Source organism: Phasianus colchicus, chromosome 5, assembly GCF_987193195.1.
Source record: "Phasianus colchicus chromosome 5, bPhaCol1.hap1.1, whole genome shotgun sequence".
NCBI classification, from domain to species: Eukaryota; Metazoa; Chordata; class Aves; order Galliformes; family Phasianidae; genus Phasianus; species Phasianus colchicus.
This window is the reverse complement of record NC_143440.1, coordinates 45344362-45368752: the sequence shown is the minus strand read 5'-3', so window position 1 is coordinate 45368752 and position 24391 is coordinate 45344362. Positions and strand designations below refer to the sequence as shown.

The following is a 24391-nucleotide window of genomic DNA, read 5'->3' as shown; positions in this document are numbered from 1 at the left end:
GCTCAAAGCCCCATCCAGCTTGGCCTTGAATGCTTCCAGTGAGCCTCTCAGGGCAACCATTTCCAGTGTCTCACCATCCTCACCTTGTTTTGGTTTGGTTTCATTTTTTTTTCTTGTGCGTGTGTGTGTAGTTAATTGAGAAATGATGAATAGTTGATATAAATTTCTTTTTCTTTGTCTCCTTTTAACAGTCAGAAAGTGTTACCAACAGGGGTTCTGACATATGAAAGTTAGTGCACTTAATGACAAATCAGTATTGAGTATGAAGAAAACACTCAGTGGGTCTTTTCTTTCTTTCTTTCTTACCTAACTTTTGGCAGTTTTCTATCTAATTTCTTGCTTAGAACTCTGCTCGTAATAAACATCTGCTTTCCTGTTCTTGGCTCTGTTCAGCCTTGGAATTTTAGCAGTAGACTGCTGTTGCTTGGAAAGAAGGCAAGATCTAAAGGATAAAAGTACTTACCTACATGGAATAATAAGTTGGAATTTTTATGAACCTGAATACAGATTTATTCCAGAGTGTTTTGGATTTATAAAGAACTCTTTGTCGCTTACATTATGACTTCTTTTTATTGAAATTCAATTATAAGAAAAGACATAAATAAATAAATAGATATTTAAGCGTTCAAAATTATTTCAGGAGATTGAGTTTTGCAAGGGACAGCAAAAACTGCTTGAGAGAAGAATTTAAGAAATAAATAACTAATTTTCAAATATTGTTCTAGAAATTCAGTATTTCGTATTAAAATATAAACTTCATTAAATAATAACTATTTAATAATACATCTTTTATCATTTTTGATCTTCTAGACAAAAAGCTAAGAAGTAAATAATGAAAATCCTGCTCATAATTTTTTATTTGATGGGCTGTAATTGTTCTTCAAAAAGTATTGATAATAATTTTGTATGTTTTGAAATGTTTTCAATGAGCCTTCTTACCATCACAAGGTATATTCCAGTGCTAGATCATAAGCATTTTGCTGTACCACTGTATGCATTCAGATATGCATCTACATCCCCAGTCTTGTCATCATAGGGGTTCAAAGCCTAGCTTTACTTTGCTCAACAGAGACAAAACTGTAATTTTGAAGAACAAACTACTGATTTTGCAGCTAACTAAATGATATAGCAATCATCAATTTATTTGAAAAATAAACATTACAAATTGTTTTCACTAAGCTCAGCTTGGCTGTGTTTTCTTTACTCTTTGGATAGGTAGCATGTGAAGAAACGTTTTGTTTTGTCTTTTTTAGTCTCCTTCCTTTTTCTTCCTTCCCTTCTTCCCTCCTTCCCTCCTCCCACAGTAAGGAAGAGTGAACAGAGCTATACATCAATAGCTTCATGTTGGCTGCTGCTGGGATGAGGGGCTTGGAATTTCTAACTTTTTGGTTTGTTTTCACTTCTGGATGTTTCTTCTAGATAACGGGTACTGAGAAAGATGTTAGACGAGGAAATAATGCTTGTGTCAAAAGAAAGTAGTATCATGAAAAGTTTATTATTTTTATGACTTTGTCTCAGTATATCAAGTTAACAGTTGAACCAAATGAGGCCCAGAACTACTTCAAGCTCAGAATTTTACCAAAATGCCCCCTCTACCAGTCACAGTATATGTATTTTAATAACACAGTTTAAAAATATGCTGTTTGACTGTTTGATTTTTTTAAATGCCTCACAATAGCACTGAGCACTATTTCTAATTTTAGAAGCTTGCTCTCATTAGTGCAGTACATTGATAGCACCTGTTTTAAACTCCGAATCTGAGTCTACGAATGTAAAACCTGACTTTTGAAATATTTGCTTTTTTGAACACTCTTCTTTAAAGGACCTGTCAGGATCTCTCCCCAAAATGCTAGAAGCATGAAGGATAAGGGAGGAACAAAGTTGCATGGCCCAAACACATGTGCTTTCGTCATTAGCAAGGTACAGCATGACCTCATGTTGACCTCAAAGGTAAATCACTAAGAGGGAACAATTATACATGCCTGTGCAAGCGCCTTAGTTTTGAACATAATCAGAACAATAATTTCAGTGTATAGAATAAAATTAAATTCACAGCTCTTTCTGTCTTTCACTTTCTCTTGTCTCTCTCCAAGTCTCTTCTTGAGAGAATGTTGTGGGTTTTTGTGTGTGTTGCGAAAGGGAATTACTTTTCTGGAGGTCATAATAAACTCCTAAATATGAGAAACACGAAGGATCTTTTATGTAATGTAGTCACATTGTGCAGCTTACAGTGAGTTGTTCTTCTTTACCTAAAGGTTTTGTTTGTTGTTAGAGTGTTGATGTTGCAGCCTTCAGAATAAATGTCTATATTGTGTAGCTTTGAAGTGGAGGGATCGTTTAGACTAAGAGGAATATTTTTAAGATATTGACATATTACTTCTTTGTGTGCTTATGTTAGATTACCACACAAACTTACAACATTTTTTTTTATAGAAGACTAAATATTCTGTAGTGTTGTGTGATAGAGCTCTACATATTGTTTAGCTAGCATTCTGAGCTATGTGGAGAAGAATTGCTGCCAACAGCTTGGAAGATTAGCCATATTTGTCCCATATGACTTGTACAGTATGATTATTTGATACAAATTTTACTTTTCTCTTTTAATAGAATGAGAGAGCGTATTCTTTCTGTGGAACAATAGAATACATGGCTCCAGATATTGTAAGAGGAGGAGATACAGGACATGATAAGGTATGTTCTATCTAAGTTCATTACCACAAAGAAGTTAATTATTCAGACAATGCTGTTGTTCATTTTGCGGTTATTTTTGATATAGAATAAGATGGTGCCTTACTTAAAAACATGCATTATTTCAGGTTGTCCTAAGAGTAATTATTTATTGCCTTTATTTAAAAACATCATTATAATTTATTTTTATTCTAAAGTTAGCTTTTAATCTAAGTAAAAGGGGTTTTTCTAAAGCTATGAAGGCTCTTCTTTCTTTTATTCGTATCTCATTCTAAACATGTAATGGGACAAAAAAATTAACTCATTCTTCCTTTTACTTAAACTGTTTAGTTTAGAGTGGAAAAAATAACTGCTTTGTGACTAATTCTGATACATTTTTTAAATTGTACTTCAGGTAAGTCTATCTTTCGAGAGGTCTCGAGGGAATTATTAACATAGGATCAGGAAGTGATTTCAGATTATCAAAAAAAAATGCAGTTTAACTTGAGTCACAAGTTTTAGTATGAATTACAGTGGCAGTAATTAATGGCAAAGCTTAAGATGACCATTATTCACGGATGATATCTGAAACAAGAAGACCTCCACCAACCCTACTCCATAGACAGAATTCTACAGTATTTCTAGATAAATTATTCTGATTACTTGGTACACCGAAAATTTTTTGAGAATATCTAATATTTGATGTTTTGCTGCCGATTGAATTGATTTGTTTTTCTGTTGGGCATTTTTAAATATAGTTGATTGGTTTTTACAATAGACTTTGTAAGCACTGGAAACTTTTACATCACCCTCTATTTCCTTTTCTTAAATTACTGGACTCAGTTTGACTTTGCCTTGGAAGGTCCTTTCTTCTGTCTCTGTTCATTCTGCATCTCTTTATCTGAATTTGCACTACAGTGGGCACAGTACTTCAGCAAAGTGTTGGCAGTTTGAAGTACAGCAGATTGATTGCCTCTCTGATTCTTTTATTAAACATGAAGTAAAAATATGACTTTATCTTTTCATTTAGTCTCTGTCTCACATCTACTTTTGTTCCACTGTAGCCTCTGCATCTTTTTCTGCAGTACTGCTTGCTTGATCATTATTAAAAATACAATTTTTCAGATTTATGAATCTAAGGTCCATTTCCTTTACTCTGTATTTCCCCTTAGTTTGATCATGCCTATTTCAGAGTATCTCTGCAATACATTAGTTACTTTTGAGTTGTGATTTTTTTTCTTAAGTGCTTACAAATTCAGTTCTGTTGCTGGTTTTAAAAGCCATCTATATTCTGTTATCTTTGATTAGTTCTACTTGATACTTTCATGAGATATAGAGTAGAGCTTATAGTATGCTATAAGGAATAGCTTAGCAGTTTGGCAAATTATTGCCAACTGTTAAATAAAGGTGATTTTTTTTTCAGTTCTGTATGTGCTGGTAATTGTTTACATCATAAATTCTTGGTTCATCCTTGGTGGTCTTATGTGGCACAGTGTTAGAACGTTATCTTGTATTGACTGCTTAATTAAAACCCAGTTTACAAAGAGAAAATGAGATTGCATTGGTATGCTCTGCTTTTGATAAATCAGTAGTTTTGCTTGTGATCTCTTCTAGATAGCTATCTTGTTTGTATTAAAAACTTGCTCTGGTACTTTTAAGTTTGATTCAGATTCTGCAGATCTTCCTTTTCTTACAAAAGAGAAAAAAAAAAAGTTTATGGAAAACAAAAAATTACTTTCAAAATATTTTTTAAAAGTTTCAGAAGCAACAGTGGATATGAGAGTGCAGAGGAAATTTGAGCATTTTACCTGGAAAAAATTATTTCCTTTTAGAAAACCTCTGCATTCTACTTCCAGGTAACTATCTATCCTTGAAACAATGTAGCCTGCTCCAAATATTGGAACAGACAAAATCAGTTACAGTATAGCTATGGATGTCATTATCCAGATCCAAAGGCATTTTTTAACATGCAGCTGCTTTAAAAAGAAAAAACAAGCTTGGTGGTGTCAAAGATACAGATAATGTGATTACATATGAAGCCAAAAGATCACCTTATTGTGGAAAAATAAGGTGAATTTCTATAGTATTGTCAGGTGTCCTGATTAAGTGTTAAGTGAGACCTGTTGCTCTTTGAAAAGAGTGCTTTTCAAAAGTTCCTAAAAGCTCAGGTTCCGTTAATTCTTAGTAAGCCTTTGGTTCCTCTATTACTTTCACTTCTTTTATTTCACAATTGTAAAAAAATTAATTCTGGTGAAAAACAAAATGAATCTTTGTGAGGTAATGGAAGGACTTAACTTGAGAAATTAGTTGATTTTTGAAAGCTCTCTGCTCAGCTTCAAGTCATTTTAGCATAGAAAACACATCCAGTCATTACTGCTTTCCTTTAAGTGTAATTGTACCCAGGTTTGTCTTTGGAGAGATAGGTGGGCTGTTTTTTTTGCTAGCTACTTTGTTTATTGGCTATTTTGTTTTGTTCCTCCTTTTGTTAATGATTTTACTTTGCTGCATCTTAACTTAGTTCTTGTTGTTCTATAGGCTGTCGATTGGTGGAGTGTTGGTGTTCTTATGTACGAATTGCTAACTGGAGCATCACCGTTTACAGTTGATGGAGAGAAGAATTCTCAAGCTGAGATTTCTAGGTAAGATTCAAAACAGCACTTTCTACATACTTCCTCACAAAGTGATGCTTGTGCTGAAATGCATATTTGGTGAGACTTTTAATCTAAAATTTAGGAATAAAGAGTTACCAGGTTAATAATTCATGTGTTCTGGTTCTGTATAACAGAATGGCATCTGAAAGCAGATAGATTAGTTCAGTGGTCTGGTGAGGTTAAAAAAGTAAAATTGACCTTTATGAAAGCTTTGTTTAAGCTACAGCGGAACCCACAGTTCTGTGGCTGTCTGGCCCTGTTGCATATTTACAGTTAAAAGGGAAATAAACATTGTCTGAATAGAATTATCACATTCAACATTTTGATACATAATGAAAATATTTTAAAAAATATATTTAATATATTTTAAAAAATATATTTAGCTAGGAAGACTTTTATCATGTCTTGCAAGACTCCTCCATCGCATTTATAACTTTAAATTATCAATATGAACCCTACTCTCACCTTTTTCTCATGGGTAGTATTTATTTTGCTAGCATATAACATGAAACAAAGAATGTGACCCTTTCTAGCCATACTTAGATTTCTGAGAAGAAATGAGAATGACACATAGAAATGAAATAAGCTATATCATTAATATATTTTATATGTCAGGTTTTCCTGACAGTTAGCTTCCTTATGTTTGGTGATCTGTACTCTTTCAGGTTTGGTTTCAGTACCTGTATGAAATCACTGAAGCATTTAAAAAAGACAGTACAATAAGATAGCCCCAAATACCTTACTGAGTTTTCTCCCAGAAGGAAGCATTTCCTACAACTAGCTTACTCTTGGAGCAGAAGGAGGTGAAGGCTGAAATCGCACGAATTAATAACTGCTGTTAAGGTTAATTTGGAAGTCCAGACTAACAGAGGTATTGCTCTTATTTGAATATGACTGCTGTGATTCTGACTCTGCTGAGAAAGTCTGAAGTTATAATTGGTAAGAGAAGTTACATCAGTCATGTAGATGATTTATTAACTTCTGTTATAAACTCAGAAAATTTATTGGAATGTTGAGATATGCATTTTGTTTTCTGTGTCTCTATCGGAACAGAAAACTCATAGAACCATCTCCAGAAGTTGATCGTGGTGGGACAGAAGAATCCGTTAACGAAACAAATTTCCAGGCTTCATTCTCAATCATTATGGACTTAAACTCAAATTAACTCTGGCTTATTTGAATTTGGGAGTTTTGTTGATTTCTCGCTTCTCCTATGTCTAAATGAGACTCTGAAGAAGTCTGTATTTTTTAAATTATTTTTTAAAGAGAGCCTTGACTAGAACTTAATAGATACAGTTTGACCACAAAACAAGGAAACTTCTTAGGTCCTTGTTATACCAGGTTCTTGGTACCAACTGTCTTGGTAGGTCCTTATGAGTTCTTGAATATCTTATTTTTCTGATAGTTTATGATTAAAGTCAAAGTTGCAAGGCTGCTGGATCCATAGCTAATAAACTGATCTCTGACCAAATGTTAGTTGTAGCAAGTTTACTGCCGCCTTCTGCCCACGGATTAATGTTGGTATGTGCTTTTTTCTAGTTGATGTATATACTACGTGTTTGTATATACTACACAACATCTCTCTGTGGATATCATTTGATCTTTCTATCATTCATTCATTTCCTCTCTAAAATTATGAAAAACTGAATTGCAGATAATGTCATCAAATATCTGTAGTTGCCAGTAGACTGGCACTGACACAGAGGTAAAAGCTGTTAGAAGCTTCTTTATTAATGGCAGTTTTCTAAGCAGAAATTGTATTCCCTAAGAGTAGACTTAGAGAAGAAGAAGAAACTGTATTCTCTTATTTCTTCTTACAGCCTTTGATTTTTCTGGGTTTAGGGGAAAAAATCTTGTTCTAAATGAATCCAGATCTTTCTCTTATTTTACCAAGGTGGGAAATAATCTTAGGTATTCTATACTGAAATTTTATTCCTGTGTGTGGCACAAAAGATATCTGGTCTTAAATATGAGCTTTGACTTCTGTTAATAAATATATCTGCTATGAGCAGTTCAGTTGTTCTGTCAGAAATAGTCTGTGTGTTTTATGTTTTTTACTCTTTCTGATAAGAGATTGTGTTCAGCTCTTATAGCGCTGTGGACTTTTCTTTCATGGCAAGTGCAGTGTAAGCTCATACCTAATTTTCCTTGTATTGAAGCCTCTGTATGTGAATTTATTTATGCTTCAGAGAGGATGGCTGAGATTTGGCCATCTCTCATAAATTATTTTGTCCACAGTTCTGCAAAAAACCTCTTTGTTGTGAAACTGTTTGGTAAAGGTATATCAGGTGTATACTGGGATGACATTCTTTGTTCTCTACCTGTAAAAGATTCCAGTAATTACTAGATATTTTCAAGACCAGAGCAGTTACTAAATTGAACTTCTGATTTGCATAGTATTTTCTGTAATTTTGTTTTTGTTTATAAGCAGGTAGAGCTTGTAGCTATTTACCTGCAATGCACAGCATTGCTAAACTTTGTAGGGAGCTGGGAGCCCAAGAAATGATAGGAGATAATTCAATGATGCTTTTTTAACAGATGGAGATGTGTTAGATTTCTTCCATGAGAAGGAAAGCATTTAATACTAAATGTAATGTGAATCGCATCAGTGACGTTGCCTACACATCAGTTCAACCTTTTAATAAAGCAGACTGTTTCAAGAAAGTTGTAACTATCATATCAAGGCCTCTGACTTGCTTAACTTTTATTAGAACTAGGGATGTTCTGTTCTGTCGTCTATGAATTGGTACAAAAGAATCTGGTATTAATAGTTCTGAGAGGACAGGACATGCATAGAGTTGTTTTTAAATGTGAAGATGAAAACTCTTCTTGGAAGTTTGTCCCCATACACTTTAATAAGTTTCTAGCTTGGGATTACTTTCTGTTATCCTCTGAGAATGAGGATGGATATGTATCTTCTTGGTGATGCATATTATACAATTAAACCAGCACTGATGATAGGCTGTGGTAGCAGTTCTGGCACAAACCTAATGTTCTTTTGGTCAGCTATGGTGATCCTTTCAGTTTTCCATGACCTGATTGTCTCTCTTACCTGGTGAAAATAAAAAACAAACTTTAGGTTCTGAGCTTGGAATCTTTTATTATCATAACTTTCATAGTCAGGTTCAGGCATCTTCTTTCAGGCTCATCCCAGAGGAGGGTGAAAGATAACTTTTATCTCATAATGAAAACTGGATGATTTCTAAGGAGGTTGAATCTTTCCTTCTTCTCTGAGCTTAGTGTAAGATTCTTCTTGTTTAGAGATAAATTGACCGCTGTAGCTTGCTTCTAAGTTGACATCAGTTCAAAATGTGAGATTTTTAGTGCTGCTACAACCTTACGTTGTTTGAATCTCGGTCTGTGTTCAAAATCTTTCACTATGGGCTTGCTGGAGTCCTGTGTGTATTTTAAGTTCTCTATTGTACTGCCTGAAGTTACCACAGTGAGTGTGCATGTAGACAATGTGTGTGCCTGCCTTTTTAGAACTTCTTAATGTACCCTTGGGATATGCTACTTGCGTTCTTGATTTTTCCTTCACTGTCCTTACCTTTTGATAGTACATTTGGAGTAACTGAAGAATTTGCCTTCTTCATATAAAACATGGGAGCTTCACAAAGAAAGCTAGTTTTTGAAGCGTGATTCTGCTTAGGTTTCCAAGATGTTGAACTTCCACTAATTTCATTTGATGACTTCCAGTTCTTGTGTTGAAAGAGGTAGTGAGATCCTTACCTACGTTCTTTTTGCCATTCATCATTTTCAGGGGAAAATGCCTGTTCACCTAAAGTCACAAAGTTGAAAAGTCATAGCCTCTGTTGTTGTTCTTCATTGGAAACATGTTCTGTATCTTTGATTAATTCTGTTACTCTCCTCTGAAACTTTTTGAGTCATAGTGCTTCCTTTTGAGAGGAGAGCACAGGCACGGTACACAATGTTAAGTGTGCAAGTAAACCTCATGTGGTATAAGTGTTTTTCTCTTTGTTTTCTTCACATTGGAGTTGTATTTTTTGACTGTTGTCAAGTATGATGTTGATGTTTTTATTAAGCTATATTGTTAGCTATGTGATTTATTTTGGGCAGTAGCAGTAAGCTCATTTTGTATGAAGCTAGGATTGTTTTTTCTCTCTTGGATTAAGCTTCTTTCTTAGACTGAAAATTTGTTGTCCTTTTTATTGCCATGCTTAATGAGAACCTTGAACCTTCATCATCTGTCCATGCCCTTAAGTAATTTATGAAACAGTGTTTGCTTGTATTACTCATTGTTCAGCTTTTTTCTTGGGTTAGCTATGAGCCTGTTCAACAGCACAGGTCCCAGCACAACACCCCTAAAACATCAACTCATAATTCTACCTGTTGTAAGAATTGATCATTTACTCTAACCCTCTGTTTTGTCTTTACTGAATGTTATCCGTGCCAGGACTGTTCTCCTTATCACGTAGCAAATTAATTTCCTTAAACATCTGAGCTTTTTTTTTTTTTGAACTAAAAGCCCTTCATAAATCCCAGTGGTGATTGGAATCATCAGTCAAATCACTGACTCACTTTTTATCTCATGAGAATTCCTAAAGGACAGTTCTTCAGCACAGCTTTTGTAAGGAGTCTGTGGACTTTCTGCTGGTGCTTGTCCATGTGTCAGTGAATTTGACCTAATTTTTTGCTTAATTTATCCTCAAAAGATGTCCTGCTTACATATTTCCTCAAGTATTCTTAAAAAAACAACAGCAACAAAAAAAGTTCAGATTTACCATTCTTCTGTCTCTAGGTACATAGCACTACCATGAGTATGGTAACTCATTGATTTAACACTTAACACTTAAGTAATTATCAGATGTGATTTTGTTTGTTTTGTAGGAGAATACTGAAAAGTGAGCCACCTTACCCACAAGAAATGAGTGCACTGTCAAAGGATATAATTCAGCGCCTTTTGATGAAAGACCCCAAGAAGAGACTAGGTTGTGGTCCAACTGATGCTGATGAAATCAAACAGCATCCCTTTTTCCAGGTGAAGAAATAAAGAATTTTCCCCACGTTATTCTACATTAATGCCTTTGAAATCTAAGTCAAAAGAAATTGCATTGTTTTGGTAACAAGTAGCTTGCAAGTGTGTTAATTGCATTGGAGTTAATAAGAATATCCATGTGCTTATACATATGATTTTTGTACACACTACAGCAAGGGCATGGTAGCTTTTCTAATTTCTTCCAAGTTTGTTTCTAACAGCTGTTTGAAGCAGCCAAAAGCCACATTACATAAACGAGAAGATTTAATGAAAAACAGTCAAATGATATATTTTGTGTTTTGTTTAAAAAAAAAAAAACACAAAACTTTGCACCAATGCCACAGGAGAATTTGAATATTGATGAAATTCACCATTAATGATGAACTCCTCTTCTGTGTTTTCCTTAGCCTAATTAAACCTTTAGTGTTGTTTAGTAGATTTTAATACAATTCAGATTTTAGTGTGTTGATGTTTGATATCAAGCAATGATGTAGAATGTATTTGAGAACAAGAGTTGTACTGTTCCATACATTGCTGCTAAAATTGTGTGTTTTCTTTGAAAAACACAAATTTTTCTGGCACTTATGAAATTAAATATATTTCTAACTAGTATAAATTTTGTAGTATTTAAAGTTGATAGCATAAATCAGACATTTCAAATAAATCTATTCAACATAGTTGTAGCACTCAGTATGAGCATACTGGCTTTTTAACTTCTGAATTTCTTCTCATGTCTTCTGTATTTCCTTCCCTTTATGGACAATCTGACATCTGCATAGCTTAAATTCCTTTATTCAGCATTTGTTTTAAGATACTCTTTTTTTTTATACATTACTTCCTGATTTTGATTTCATTTCAGTTCCATTCATTTACAGCAATAGGATCGTTTATTCCTAAGTACCATATCTGTGCTCCCCACTTCTAGCCCTTCATCTTAGGGCTATGGAAACTGAGATTTGTAATGAATAGGAATTGGCAATGAAAAATTCAACATACCATATACTTGCAGTATGGCTTACAAAAATAAGTGATGTTTCCTGTGAAATAGGGGAAGAAATTCAAAGGTTGTCACACTAGTTGTTTAGCTCATCTCCACTGTTGAATATATTTATATTCTTCCTATGTGACTTAAACATGCATTTGATCAGCCCTTTTCTTAATAAACTCTGCTGGGAGAGATTTGCCAAAATATATAGATAAATGTTGAAACTTTGCCTCTGATGTCTTATGCAAAGATTTGTTTGTGATATAAACAGTATATCCTAGGAATTTAGCCAAATATAATTTGAATGCTTTTTCTTGTGGAAAGTAGCAAGTAGAAGTAGGACTGTATGGTTCTGGATATTTCTTTCCTTAATATTGTCTTCTGTTAAATTTTGATGTTATTCAAGCTTATTCTCCTTTTTTCTTTTTTTCTTCCTTTGTTTAGAATATAAATTGGGATGATTTAGCTGCCAAAAAAGTGCCAGCTCCATTTAAACCAGTAATTAGAGATGAGTTGGATGTCAGTAACTTTGCAGAAGAGTTTACAGAAATGGACCCAACATATTCTCCTGCAGCAACCCCTCAGACTTCAGAAAAAATATTTCAGGTATTTTAAGGACTCGCATTCATTTAAAAAAAAAATCATGCCTCAAGCAATTCCAGGTTTATAGCTGGATTTACTTTCCTCGCTTTCTCAGTTACTGGGAATTATCTGTGTAATTTCCAGTGCCAGTTCCCAGGTCTGTGACTGCAAAATTAGTGGAAGCTAGCTATAGAATTAAAAGTAGGTGTTTCAATTACTTTGAGTGCTCTAATTAGTAGACTACCACATTCAGATCAATAACACAGGTTTCTTTACCATCTCCTCCATGCTACTAAAGAATGATTTTTACTTAGATTACAGAGTCTGAATGTCAAACAGGCAAAAACAGCTCAAGCGCAGCCTCAAATTTGGGATGAAAACTGCAGAGGTCACCAGCAGTTCACTGTTTTCTCTGCCCCCTATTTTGAGCAACTTAATACTTAGTGTAAAGAAATACAGGATTGCATTTTGGAAGTTGTGTGATTTGTACTGACAATTGAAAAGCCTTTATGTATGTCATAGTAATATCTGACTCATCCTGCAGTGGAAGTCACAGCTGTTCTTGTTATGCCTAAACAGGGCACATCAATAACATGAAGCTTATTTTGTCCTGCCATTTAAGACTGCCTGTTGCTTATATCACAACATAAAAACTGTTTCATACCTTAACTTTAATGGGTGTGCTGGGAAGCCAGCTAGTTTGAATTATGAACCTTTATCAGTACTGCAGAATAATTTAAGCAGTCAGATTTTTTAGCATTGTTTCCCTGAATTTCTGTATTGTTGCTATTTTACCTACAACTTTGGAGAATCGTGTAACTACTTTCAGAAGGACACCTGATCATGTCGAACGTAGTAACAACACCTCATCAACAGCCGATCAACAGTTTCTGTATCATGTTATGAATGTTTTAATTTTTTTAAAATTCTGTAGAAACTTCTGATATTTTATACACAATATTATAGTTTGTGTGCAACACTTTCAAGATCTGTCCTTTTCTGATGTCTCTAATTTAATAGGGATATTCTTTCGTTGCACCTTCTATTTTGTTTAAACGCAATGCAGCTACAGTAGATCCTGTTCAGTTTTATGTGGGGGATGAGCGACCTGGAACTACAACTATTGCCAGAAGTGCTATGATGAAGGTAATAATACTATCAAGACTAAGTTAATTTGGTTGACTTGGAACAGCATATGACTTTCAAAGCAGCAATCACAAGCTGTGTTACGGATTACAAAATAGTCATTATGCGTGTATCTTTTCTCTGTAATGGCTCCTCAGATGATCCAAGCATATAATTTGCATGTGGTACTATAAAGAAGTGGTTAAAGTTTAGTCTGAAAAATGAGATGATTGTCTAGATTTCCAGAAGACCAAATATAATAATCTTAGAGGAACACACGCTATTGCGATGTCTTCAAACTAGCACATAGTTTTGTGAATAAACGTATGTATGAGCTTCTTTGATCCTGTTTGTCTGAACCTTTTGTACCTTAAGCTGTTGTTGTAGTAGTGTTGCTTTATTTAGAGACTGTCTTTTTAATAACATAGGATTTACTCTTTGATTGTTAAAATAAAGTTTATGCATTTTATTAAATAGAAATTAAGATTTATATTTTATCAAAAAGAGAGCTCTTTTCATCTACATTTAAAATTGTAAAAATTCTCACAAAACTTTACTCTTTGTCTTTGACTGTGTATACTAAAAGTATTCTGCAGAACTAAATACAGACAGTTTCCTAACAGGACTCTCCATTTTTTCAACATTATGAACTGGATCTGAAAGAGAAACCATTGGGAGAAGGAAGTTTTTCCATTTGTCGAAAGTGCTTACACAAGAAAACTAGCCAGGAGTATGCAGTAAAAATAATTAGCAAAAGGTATAAATATTCTATAAGACAATAAAAATATTTTCTTTGCTTACTGTCACCCATGGATTAGAATAATGCTCGCTACGTTTTTGAAGGTGGAAAATTAATTTTAAAATTTCCTCTTTGACATACCTCTGCAGTATCTACAGAAACATGTAGTAAATTTATGACCTTTGAAAGATTCTGAGAGTTTTTTTGAAACAAAATGTTGTTGTTGTTGGGAGGACACAAAAAGAAGGGCTTTTTCCTGGTTCATGCTTATATTCTATCCCTGATTTTGCTCCAAACCAGAGTAAGGGTAAAAGGTCCTCCAGTTTTTAGAACTAAGTGAACTAAATGTAGGTTTATGGTAGCTCCCTTTTTTTTTTTTTGACAACTCAAGTGATTTGCGTAGGACATTGTTTTTGAAAAGTATGTGTATTATATGTAGCTTGATTTGCCTCAGGTCTAATTAATTTGAATATGAATCTGTGCGTAAAATATAATTAGATTGTGGAGTTTTGCTTTACATCTGTTTCCTGGATGTTCTGAAGGCAGTACTTCAGTGGAGACAGTTGATTCACTTTGCTCATGGATACCATCTGATCTTCTTCCAGAATAGATGCCTCTGGCATTTTCTGCCCAGAGGGAAATAAGGGATTATTTGGGGGTTGACTATAGGTTAATTTTGCCCAGTATTCATTATTAAGTATGTCCCCAGCATGGTGTACAGTGCTGGCAGAAGAGAGAAGGGAAACGTACAGATATTCCACTCTCAGCATAATAATGGTCACTGTGGTCTCTTCTTCCAGTGCATTTGACTGTACCTCTGAAATGTCTACTAGACTTAAGTGTTTGATCACATGCTTTTTGAATGGGATAAGTGTAAGAAGGCCAGTTTTAAGGTCTGCTATGATTAGTGGTGACATCATCAAAACTATTAATGGAGCCTATACAGAGAGATTCAAACAACCAGGCAGCAGCAGTGGAATTCAGTTACCTAAACACAGACATCAATGTAATTCCATTTTAGAATCTATTGGTGTCCTGTGAGTCCCTCCAATTCACAAATCAGTCTTGACTTCTACCTTTATATAGATGTCTCCCAGGCTCTCCTATGCTTTGGCAACTGAATCCTGTTTAAGTACATATTTTGGAGTGGGATAGTTCACCCTCTGAGCTTCATTAACCAGAATTTCTGTTGTTACGCTGAGACTTCGTATGTGCAGTAGACACCCAGGTTGCATATTTTAATCTGAATTTCTGTCATACGTCCACGCTTAGAATTTTTTTCCGTGGTGTGTGCAGAGCTGCTGATCAGTACTTGCATTTCATCTTAAGGAAAAATCCACCTTAAATAATGGAATTATGGTTTTTGGATAACAGTGATCAAATTAGTACTGACTTTTCACATAGGCCTAGTCTTTTAGGAATGGCATCTCTAAATGATGTTACTCACAGGTTCTTTTGCTCTTTTTCCTTCATCTTGGTGGACCAGGCTAAATGAAGGTAAGAAGTGGTCTGTGTACAAACATTTTTCAGGGTTGCAGTCTGTGAGCAGACATGGAGCATGTTTGTGTAATTCTTAGAGGTAGCAGGAAATCTATTCTCTGAATGACAAAAATTAGCCTTGAAGAAGAAACTGTTAAACTGTGAATAATATTGCTCTTAAAAACACACTAGCTCTTGCTGATAGAAGAAGTGTACTAGGTTTCTAGTAACTTCTTTGCCTCGTAGACAGACAGTCTTTTACTCCTATCCATCAAAGATGCACAACCTGAATCCTACACGTAGGCAAACCTTTTCAAGGTTCTTGGGATGAAAGCTAAAATGAGAAATTCCTCAGTGGTCATGCTTTGTTAGTACAGCTGGATCCATCCAACAATTTAATTTTTTTGTTTGTCTTGAAGCCCGGTGAAACAATGGAGTCCTGTAAACTTCCCTGAGTTACTGTTTCAGAGCTTCCATTTGCTTTTCATAATACTGTCCATCTACAAAACTGAGATGCAAACCATTAATAGAAGGGAAATACTCAGAAAAGTCCAGGCACATATTTCAAAGGTTTGTTTACATTATTGAGCCCTTCTAGCCTGTTTCCTAGGTCTACCTTCTAGTAGTTTCTAGGAGGAAACAATTATCTAAGATGGTTTTTGAATTTGCTAAGGACCTGAAATCACTTCCAGTTTAAACAAGAAAATTGACAGAGCTACAGCTTAGTTCACTTTTTGATTATATGAAGTGTGCAGAAAGACAGAATTCTTCTGTACAAAAATCTCATTGTGGTACTGGTCCTAATTAAGAACAACAACACAAACCATTTCTGCAACCAGAAATGCAGAACATGTGGTGAGAGAGATTCTACCTGTGTTATCTATAAGGCCATTCCTTAAGTTAGTACAGGACTAGCCTTTCTTACTCAAAAGGAGAGAGTTTTTGCAAAAATATTCATGTATTTTTTGCCCCAAATATGTCAATATATGTATTTAAAGGAAAACAAAGTGGTGTTCTCCTCAGTCACTGTTCACATAAGTTTTTGTAATGTTCAACATGTTAAAATTTTTTGGCTATAGATATTTAAGTACTTGAAAGAGAATTGCGAGATCATTTTTTACTTTGGAGCAAGACTCTTCTTATTTCTTCCATTTCATATTTTTACAGTCATCTGTTCAGGGTTTCCTATGTATCACATAGTTCCAATATAGATTATGTTACAGGTTTTATTTTTTTCTAGTGCGAGCTCAGTATTTCTACACAGGAGTGGTAGTATTTATCTCCTATGAGAATGGAGAGAGTTGGATCAATAATTTGAGTCTTCAGGATAAAGCTGAGCTAAAAGATATTTGTAGGAGCAGAGGTGAAATCAAATTGCCTTGGTCTGAGGGAAAGGTTTGTTTTATATAGAAACTGTTTTGTAAAGCCTTTTCAGCTTTTGCTGTAGTAATTTACAGTTGCATCAAAAAGTCATTTGATTTGGGTGTGGTATTTCTTAAATGTCCTAACTTTCAGGGTTACATAGATAATTTTTCTCAGGTTCTTTTGAATATGGTTTTAATTATGCTCAAGGGGTTGTAATGTACAAAAACCAGGATAGCAAACAACAACAACAAAAAAGTTGTTACACTCTGAATGCTCTAAATGTGCAGGTTGCTTGGTAAAACTGATACAAAATGTTTTCTCAATTTTTTCAGAATGGAAGCGAATACCCAGAGAGAAATAACAGCTCTGAAACTCTGCGAAGGACACCCCAACGTAGTAAAGTTGCATGAAGTTTATCATGACCAGGTATTTTGAAGCTATAATCAGTATTTGCCAAACACATTACTCTGTGTTTTCCAAGTGTGTCTAGAACTTAATCTTACTATTATTGCATAGGCAATGTTTTTCCTAGGGCTTTTGTCCAATTCTAAAGCAGAAGTTCTGTATTCAAGGGAACTAGCATTTACTTTTTGCAAATTAAAAATGTATTTGAAAGGTAGATGGTATATGTGCCTTTTTTCTTGCATGTAAGTAACTTTTAATGGAGATAACCAAATACTTGCTAAATTACTGAAAGTGAAAATACAGATTCTACTTGAATATTTGAGATCAGTTTAAGTTTTATTTAGTTTCAGATACCTCAGTTGCTATTTTCCTTACTATAATAATATAATAAGCTCCACAGCATGTAATGGCCCCTGGTTTGAGCTAGGGGTTTGAGATGGATATTCTGCAGAGGTCCCTTCCGACCCAAACTATTCCATGATTTTAGTGTACAGTCTTGTAACCTACTGTGGGTTCTCTTAACTCTTCACAAACCCCGGTCTATCCCCATCGTGCTGTTTAAACAAAGACCAGCAAAATGTTGAAGTGAAGCACTTCTGAAATGAGCTGAGCATGTGAAAAGTGACAAGAACAGTCCTTCAGAGAGGAGGTTCAGCATGGCTTCACCAAGAGAAAGTCATGCCTGACCAGTCTGGTGGCCTTCTATGTTGGAGTGGCAGCATCAGTGGACATCCTCCTTGATGGTAGCCCTGTGGAGAAGGACCTGGGGTTCTGGTGGATGAAAAACTGAATATAAGCCAACAATGCAGGCTTGCAGCTACAAAGTCTAATGGTGTCCTGGGCTTCATCAGAAGAGAGGTGGTCAACAGGGACAGGGAGGTGATTGTCTCTCTCTACTCTGCCCTTGTGAGGCCTCATCTGGAGTACTGCATCCAGGTCTGAGGCCTCCAGTACAGGAATGATGTGGTGCTGTTGGGGAGGGTCCAGAGGAACACCACAAAGATGATCCATCCAAGTTCTGGAGCACCTCTTTTATGAAGATAGGCTGAAGGAACTGGGCTTGTTCTGCCTGGAAAAGAAACTCATTGTGGCCTTCCAATATTTAAAGGCAGTTTATAAACATGAGGGAAATCAACTTTTTACACAGGTAGATAGTGATAGGACAACGGGGAATGGTTCTAAACTAAAGGAAGGGAGATTTTAGATTAGATGTCAGAGGGATGTTCTTTACAGAGAGAGAGTGATGAGGTGCTGGAACAGGTTGCCCAGAGAGGTTGTGGATGCCCAGTCCCAGGAGGTGTTAAAGGCCAGGTTGGATGGGAAGCCCTAGGTGATCTGATCCAGTACTTAATCTAGTGGCTGGTAGCCCTGCCTCTTCCAGAGGGGTTGGAATTTGGTGCTCCTTGAGGTCCATTCTAACCCAATCCATTCTATGGTATGATTCTATGATTCAGATTGGATATCAGGAAAAGGTTCTTCACCAAGAGGGTGGTCAGCACCCCTGGAACAGGCTCCTCAGGGAAGTGGTCGTAGCACTGTTTGCCAGAATTCAAAAAGTATCTGGACTGTGGTCTCTGATATGTGGTCTGAATTTTGGGTGGTCCTGTGTGGTGGCAGGAGCTGGACTCTGATTCCTATCTGTCCTTTCCCACTCGGGAACACAATATTCTGAAGTCCAGAACTGATTGAAATTTTCTGGTCTTCACATTTCTGCAATTTGTCTAAAGAAACTCCAATTTTTAGCCTAATCTAATGTCAGTTTGATCAAATTAGTAACCCAACCTTCGAGTATTACTTAGTTGTGTTCAGCAAACCATAGAAAGTTTGCTAGAGAAAATATTCTTTCCAACTTTTGCCTGTTCTCAAGATATAAAAAAAATTGCAAGAAAAGATGTCTGAGAAGCACTACTAGCAATAGGACTAGTAGACACATTGGGCTTCTGAGAAGTCTTGCCTCTTTCTGTACACACAGCTATCCTTCTGTTCCTTAATATGTAAATACTGTGCACTTTTTTTCCTGTATATTTCTGTGAAATTGATTTTTTGACCTCTTCCCTTGAACGTGCTTTTCTTGGCTTTCAAATGTTACATTGTTACTGTATTTCAGGGGAAGGAAGTGCTAGTAGCCATCACAGGCCTACACCCATTGACTTTTGAGAATGCTAATTTCACCTTCTGGTCCCAGTAAAGCTTTCTGAGAAGCATATTATTCATTCAATGGCAAGAAATTTGAAGTACAGCCAATGTGTGCTAATGTATACATTTCTAATATCCCGTCTTTTTTCTTATGGTTTTAGCTTCACACTTTTCTAGTAATGGAATTACTGAAAGGAGGAGAATTGCTTGAACGTATTCAGAAGAAGCAGCATTTCAGTGAGACAGAAGCCAGTCATATCATGCGCAGACTTGTTTCAGCAGTGAGCCACATGCATGATGTAGGAGTAGTGCACAGAGATCTGAAACCTGAGGTATAGTGACTTCCTTGTACATGTTTCAGTATTAAGTTATTAAGTTTTTCTGCTGTTGTTTCTTATTTTTTATAAAATGGTATCCCTTCCACAGGCATTTTTCTGTTCTTAGGTAAAAATAACTGTTGGGAAGCATTTTGAGTTTTGTTAGAAAGAAAAATTACAGTATAATATGTTTGAAAACATTCTTTACCTATTTGGGGAACAGTTTTTACTAGTGGTAAGTACGCTTACTATATGAAGCGATTCATTAGCAGAACTAGGCTGCTTGGTTACCTTGTACATTTTCACCTTTTTTTTTTTTAATCTTAATTCACTCAGTGAGGCTTCTCTTGGAAGTGACTGCAACACCCTTGTACCATCTTATTCTCCCAGTTAAGCACAGAGGGAACTAATGGAGATGTGTGATTTAGTTTAGTTTCTCAAGATGGAAAAAACAATAATGTTTCATATGTATTTTTAAGGAATTATTGTTCTGAGTATTAACAGTATTGTCTGGAAGGCAAGATGCTGCCTCACATTTTTGTTTACTGTAATACAGCTGACTACTGGTTTTGTTCTGCTTCCTGGAACCAATGTTTGTTCCTTCTAGTGTTTTTTCTTTTTGCCAGCAATGGGCTTAGATAGGTGTTATATTTGTTTAGCCTAGGAATGGTGTAGTTTCATGTTAGTTTATCCAGTAAGGATATTATATTGTATTGGTGATTACAGTCAGCATATGTCATTAGACAGCTTTGCTGTTTGTATCTGGATTTAAAATGATCCACAGTTCTTACAGTTTCATCCTTCTGTAACATACATTCTGATATTTTACAGATGCATCTCTTATGTAGTAGTTAGAATTCTACGTGTGAAGAAGACTTCTAAATGTTAGTATTTAAATGCTAAACCTATGTTTGAAAGGATCTCTACTAACTAAGCAGTGAAAAAAAGAGGAGCTATTGTGAAATTCTAATGTGTCAGTTGCAAATATAACTCTCTGAAAAACTTTTTGCTTGCACCATCGAGGAAACAAAACAGCTTTTGAAACAAGTCTTTGTTGAAAGAAAAATAGAAATCCATTCTCTCTTCCTTTTCTCCCAATTTTACTCTTATTGTTAACTTGAATATAAAGGCCAGATTCTGTAAAGCAGGGCTTCTTTCAGCCATGTCATAAGTTAAGCAGTCTTTGGTTCTATATCATATTCAAGAAGAGAAGCCTGGAAAGTCCAAGTAATGAAGGGTTAGCAAACAATTTACAGAATGCATTTCCTCTACAGAGTTGGACTTAACCAACCTGTCTCCTTCCTGCTTTTTGTTTTGAAAGTTACTATTTTAGATTCAGGCATGAACTTAGTATGGGATATGCAGGTTTCTCAATATAGATGTGGTTAGTACACCTTTCTGTAAAAATATATATGTATAATTCTGTTCTTCTAACAAGTCGTCAGATTTGTTTGATGTTCAGCTTTGGCATCTGAACTGTTACTGGTAAATCTAGTTTTAAAAATGGAACTGATTATGTGTCAGTAAAGATGGGGCTGCTTTTTATTAGTGTGGACTGGAAGGCTCTTCTGTTTAAGCAGTAGCAATTAGACTGCATATACTGCTTTGCAAAATGGAGAAGTACTGGATAGGAAAAAAAAAATCAGAAATTACAGAAGAAAGGAATTAATGAAGCACATGTGACCATCTAGAACCACTCAGTAGCGGATTTGAGGATTTTTTTTTTCCGTGAAGTAATCATTAATCTGTGAATTGGGCTCTAAGAACAAATATACCAAGACATAACTAATCACAGTATTGTAGGAATTGGAAGGTGTCTCTGGAGTTCATTGAGAGCAAGCTCCTGCCTAAAGCAGGCTCCTTACAGTAGGTTGCAAGTGATGTGGACTGTAGCTTTGGGATCTTGGTGAAGTACAATTTATTTACCTAATCAAAAAAAGGAATCTCAACCCAACTGAGAAGTAAATCTTTCTTTCCGTATGTAACCAATTTCATTTTCAGCGCAGGAGAAATCATCTTAAACCATGATTGTTAAAATTGAAATTGCCACGTTGCATGTAGCATATGTCATCTTTCATCCATGGTGGATGCTCTCGGTTCTCCTTGTTGATCTTCTTGAAGTCTAGGAATTGCTTTTTTTCCTCTTCTTAATGAGTTTGAAAACAATTATTTCGTGTTCAGTCATTCACCTTTTGTATTAGAGAAATACATAGGGCTGTAGGCTTTTAGCATTGAAGAGATCAAACAATGAAGGTAACAGCAGATTTTTTGCTCTCCTCTGCTCTCTCAAAAGTTCAAGGAGAAGTAGAAATCAGTAATAATTAATCTCTGCTCCAGCTATTTTTCCTAAGCTTCACTCTTTTGTATCCCTTGAGAAATACACAAAGAGAAAACAGATTCTCTTAAATCTTCTCCTGAACTGACAACAACTTGTCTTTCTTCAAGGCTGAAATGCTGTATGCCGTATGTAAAGCTAAAATTCTTGGCAACAGCTAAAATCAAGTTTTATTACTTTTGTTTGATGTTCTGTTCTGTGACCTTCGATGCCTAAACACCATTCATCAGAAGTCTCACTGAAAGCATCTCTCTGTTGCTTTTGAGATCCATGCCACTTTCTAGTACTCAGTCTTTTACTTTGGGATTATTATTTTGTGTTTTTGTGCTGTCATGGCAATATGGCTTCAGCGTGTTACCACATGAGGACCAAAGTCTATTCAGTTGCAAGACAAGGCATGCAAAAATAGATCCACACACCAGAAAGTGATCATTCACTGTTTGCCAGAAGAAAGTGGAAGCTTAAAAAAGATCTACTTTTTTCTGTGGAAAAGACAATTCTTCTTTTCATGTGTTTATCTTTGATACTTTGATAGCTTATGTTGTTTCCTTTACATTTTTCTTGTCTATGTGTGCCTAATTATTTTTCTTACTAGTCTTTGCTGAACACATTTTCATCAATACTCCTGGATGGCTGGCCAATCCACACCTTGTATTTTCTTGCATCTCAAAGTATTTCTACTTTTTTTTTCCATTGTCTCCCAATGCCCCTTTATATAATTTTTCTTTAGTAATAAGAGTAAAATAATATCTAGTAGGGTCTTCTGAAAAATTTTCTAACTAATGCTAATAATGGTATTGTTTGCTTCTCAGAATTTGTTGTTTACAGATGAAACTGATAATTCAGAAATAAAAATAATTGATTTTGGCTTTGCTCGTTTAAAACCACCTGACAATCAGCCTCTTAAGACTCCGTGTTTTACTCTGCATTATGCTGCCCCAGAGCTCTTTAATCACAATGGTTATGATGAATCTTGTGATCTCTGGAGTTTGGGAGTCATTCTGGTAAGTGAATGGGTTTTTAAATTAAAACTTCATTATACATGTTTACTTTTTACTAAAACGCAAAGGATTTAACACTGTTTCAGATTTGTATTGGGTAGATGGTACATTCAAGTGAGAAGGTGCTGCTGCTCAAATGATAGATTCCAAAGACAGATATTTTCTAGGAGTGAAGATATTTTTTTTCCTAAGCAGTAAATTTAATTCAGTGTTTCTGGGAGTTGAAAAATACTTTACTAATACGGTCTGGTATAATACTTTATTAATACAGAATGGTTCTTAAAAAGAAACATTCTTGCTAGGAAATTTTACAGGCATCCATAGTCTTCTGAGAGTTTCAGTTCAGAGAAGGAATCAGCCTGTATTCTGAAATACAGAAAAGTATTCTCAAGAAAAGTAAGCTTGCTCTAAACGCCATCATGTTTTTACTGTGGTTTCCTGTAACTTACAAATACTTTTTCTAATAAGGGCTCCATTGAATGTCTTGTGTGTTTAGCATTCTCTATAGCTTTGAAAATGTGCCGGTCAATGTTCTGTTATATAGTGCTGGTGATGCTGTATATATGACAGTAACTGCCTATGTAGAGTCTTCAATAAATATACGTTGTTTGTTAATATTATTTTGTTCTCGTGACAGTATACGATGTTATCAGGACAGGTACCATTTCAGTCCCAAGACAAAAGTTTAACCTGTACTAGTGCATTGGAAATAATGAAAAAAATAAAAAAGGGAGAATTTTCCTTTGAAGGGGAAGCTTGGAAAAATGTTTCTGAAGAGGCCAAAGAGTTAATTCAAGGTAAGTATCCACCAATACTTTGTTTTTCTTTTTCCAAAGGTAACATTTGTAGCACTATCTAGTAGGTAAATGCTGTGTCTAACCTGACGGAGCAGTATGCACAGATTGAGCTACGAGTTTTGGTCACAGTTGGTACATACAAAAATGGGATTCAGAATTGTACATGTGCTGGGCAGAGAGCTTTCTAATGTACTAAGATGTTGATAGAAAGTTAATGCATGAATTTCCTGGGGTAGGAAATAACTGAAGAGGTTTAGAAAAGGTGAAGTCATTTTAAAGTATGTTTAAAAGCAGAAAAGTTGTTATTTCAGTTTTGTGAAAATGCCAGGTTTGTTGGTGAGATACAAGTAGAGCTTTTTCAGAAAATAAATATATTACTGTCTTTTCCCTTGAACTGTGTCTTTGAACGAGTGTGTCAAGGCTACTTTATTTCTGAGCTGTTTTGTTTGCATTTGCTATGCTTTGTGTTCCCTTTAGCCATTTTAGGCATCTAATTAAGGCATTCTCAGGTGAAGTTCTGAGTCTGTGTAGAAGCAGGCTTAGGAGGAGTCTCTGTGCCAAAAATGTAGGGATATCCAGATTCAGACCTCAATCTGGATTGCTTTCTTGGATTTCACTCTAGACAGATTTTAAGTGACTAAGTCCTCTTGTAGTTTAGAGTTCATGTGAAAAGGGATGAGTTATCAAGCATGTAACGATTTCTTGGTTTTAATGATTCTGCTACAGTGAATGATGGTATAACATTGTGTGAATTTTATCTAGAATAAGCGTTGGCCTATGTGGGATAAATATTATCATGACTTAGTTATCA

The 24391-nt window shown here is 35.3% G+C and overlaps 1 protein-coding gene across 2 annotated transcripts in view; it reads left to right on the top strand.

The window, feature by feature from the left end:
- The window catches only part of RPS6KA5 (ribosomal protein S6 kinase A5), a 75067-nt gene that overhangs the window by 34425 nt on the left and 16251 nt on the right, over window positions 1-24391 (top strand). For both annotated transcript variants that reach the window (XR_016467033.1, XM_031593096.2), the window contains exons 6-15: window positions 2608-2691; window positions 5203-5306; window positions 10167-10317; window positions 11744-11905; window positions 12902-13027; window positions 13630-13763; window positions 16922-17015; window positions 19292-19462; window positions 22595-22786; window positions 23421-23580. Coding sequence is in view for 1 of the 2 variants with exons in the window: in XM_031593096.2 (XP_031448956.1) it covers window positions 2608-2691; window positions 5203-5306; window positions 10167-10317; window positions 11744-11905; window positions 12902-13027; window positions 13630-13763; window positions 16922-17015; window positions 19292-19462; window positions 22595-22786; window positions 23421-23580 (1378 nt within the window). In the remaining variant the exon portion in view is untranslated. The remainder of the gene's footprint in view (window positions 1-2607; window positions 2692-5202; window positions 5307-10166; window positions 10318-11743; window positions 11906-12901; window positions 13028-13629; window positions 13764-16921; window positions 17016-19291; window positions 19463-22594; window positions 22787-23420; window positions 23581-24391) is intronic.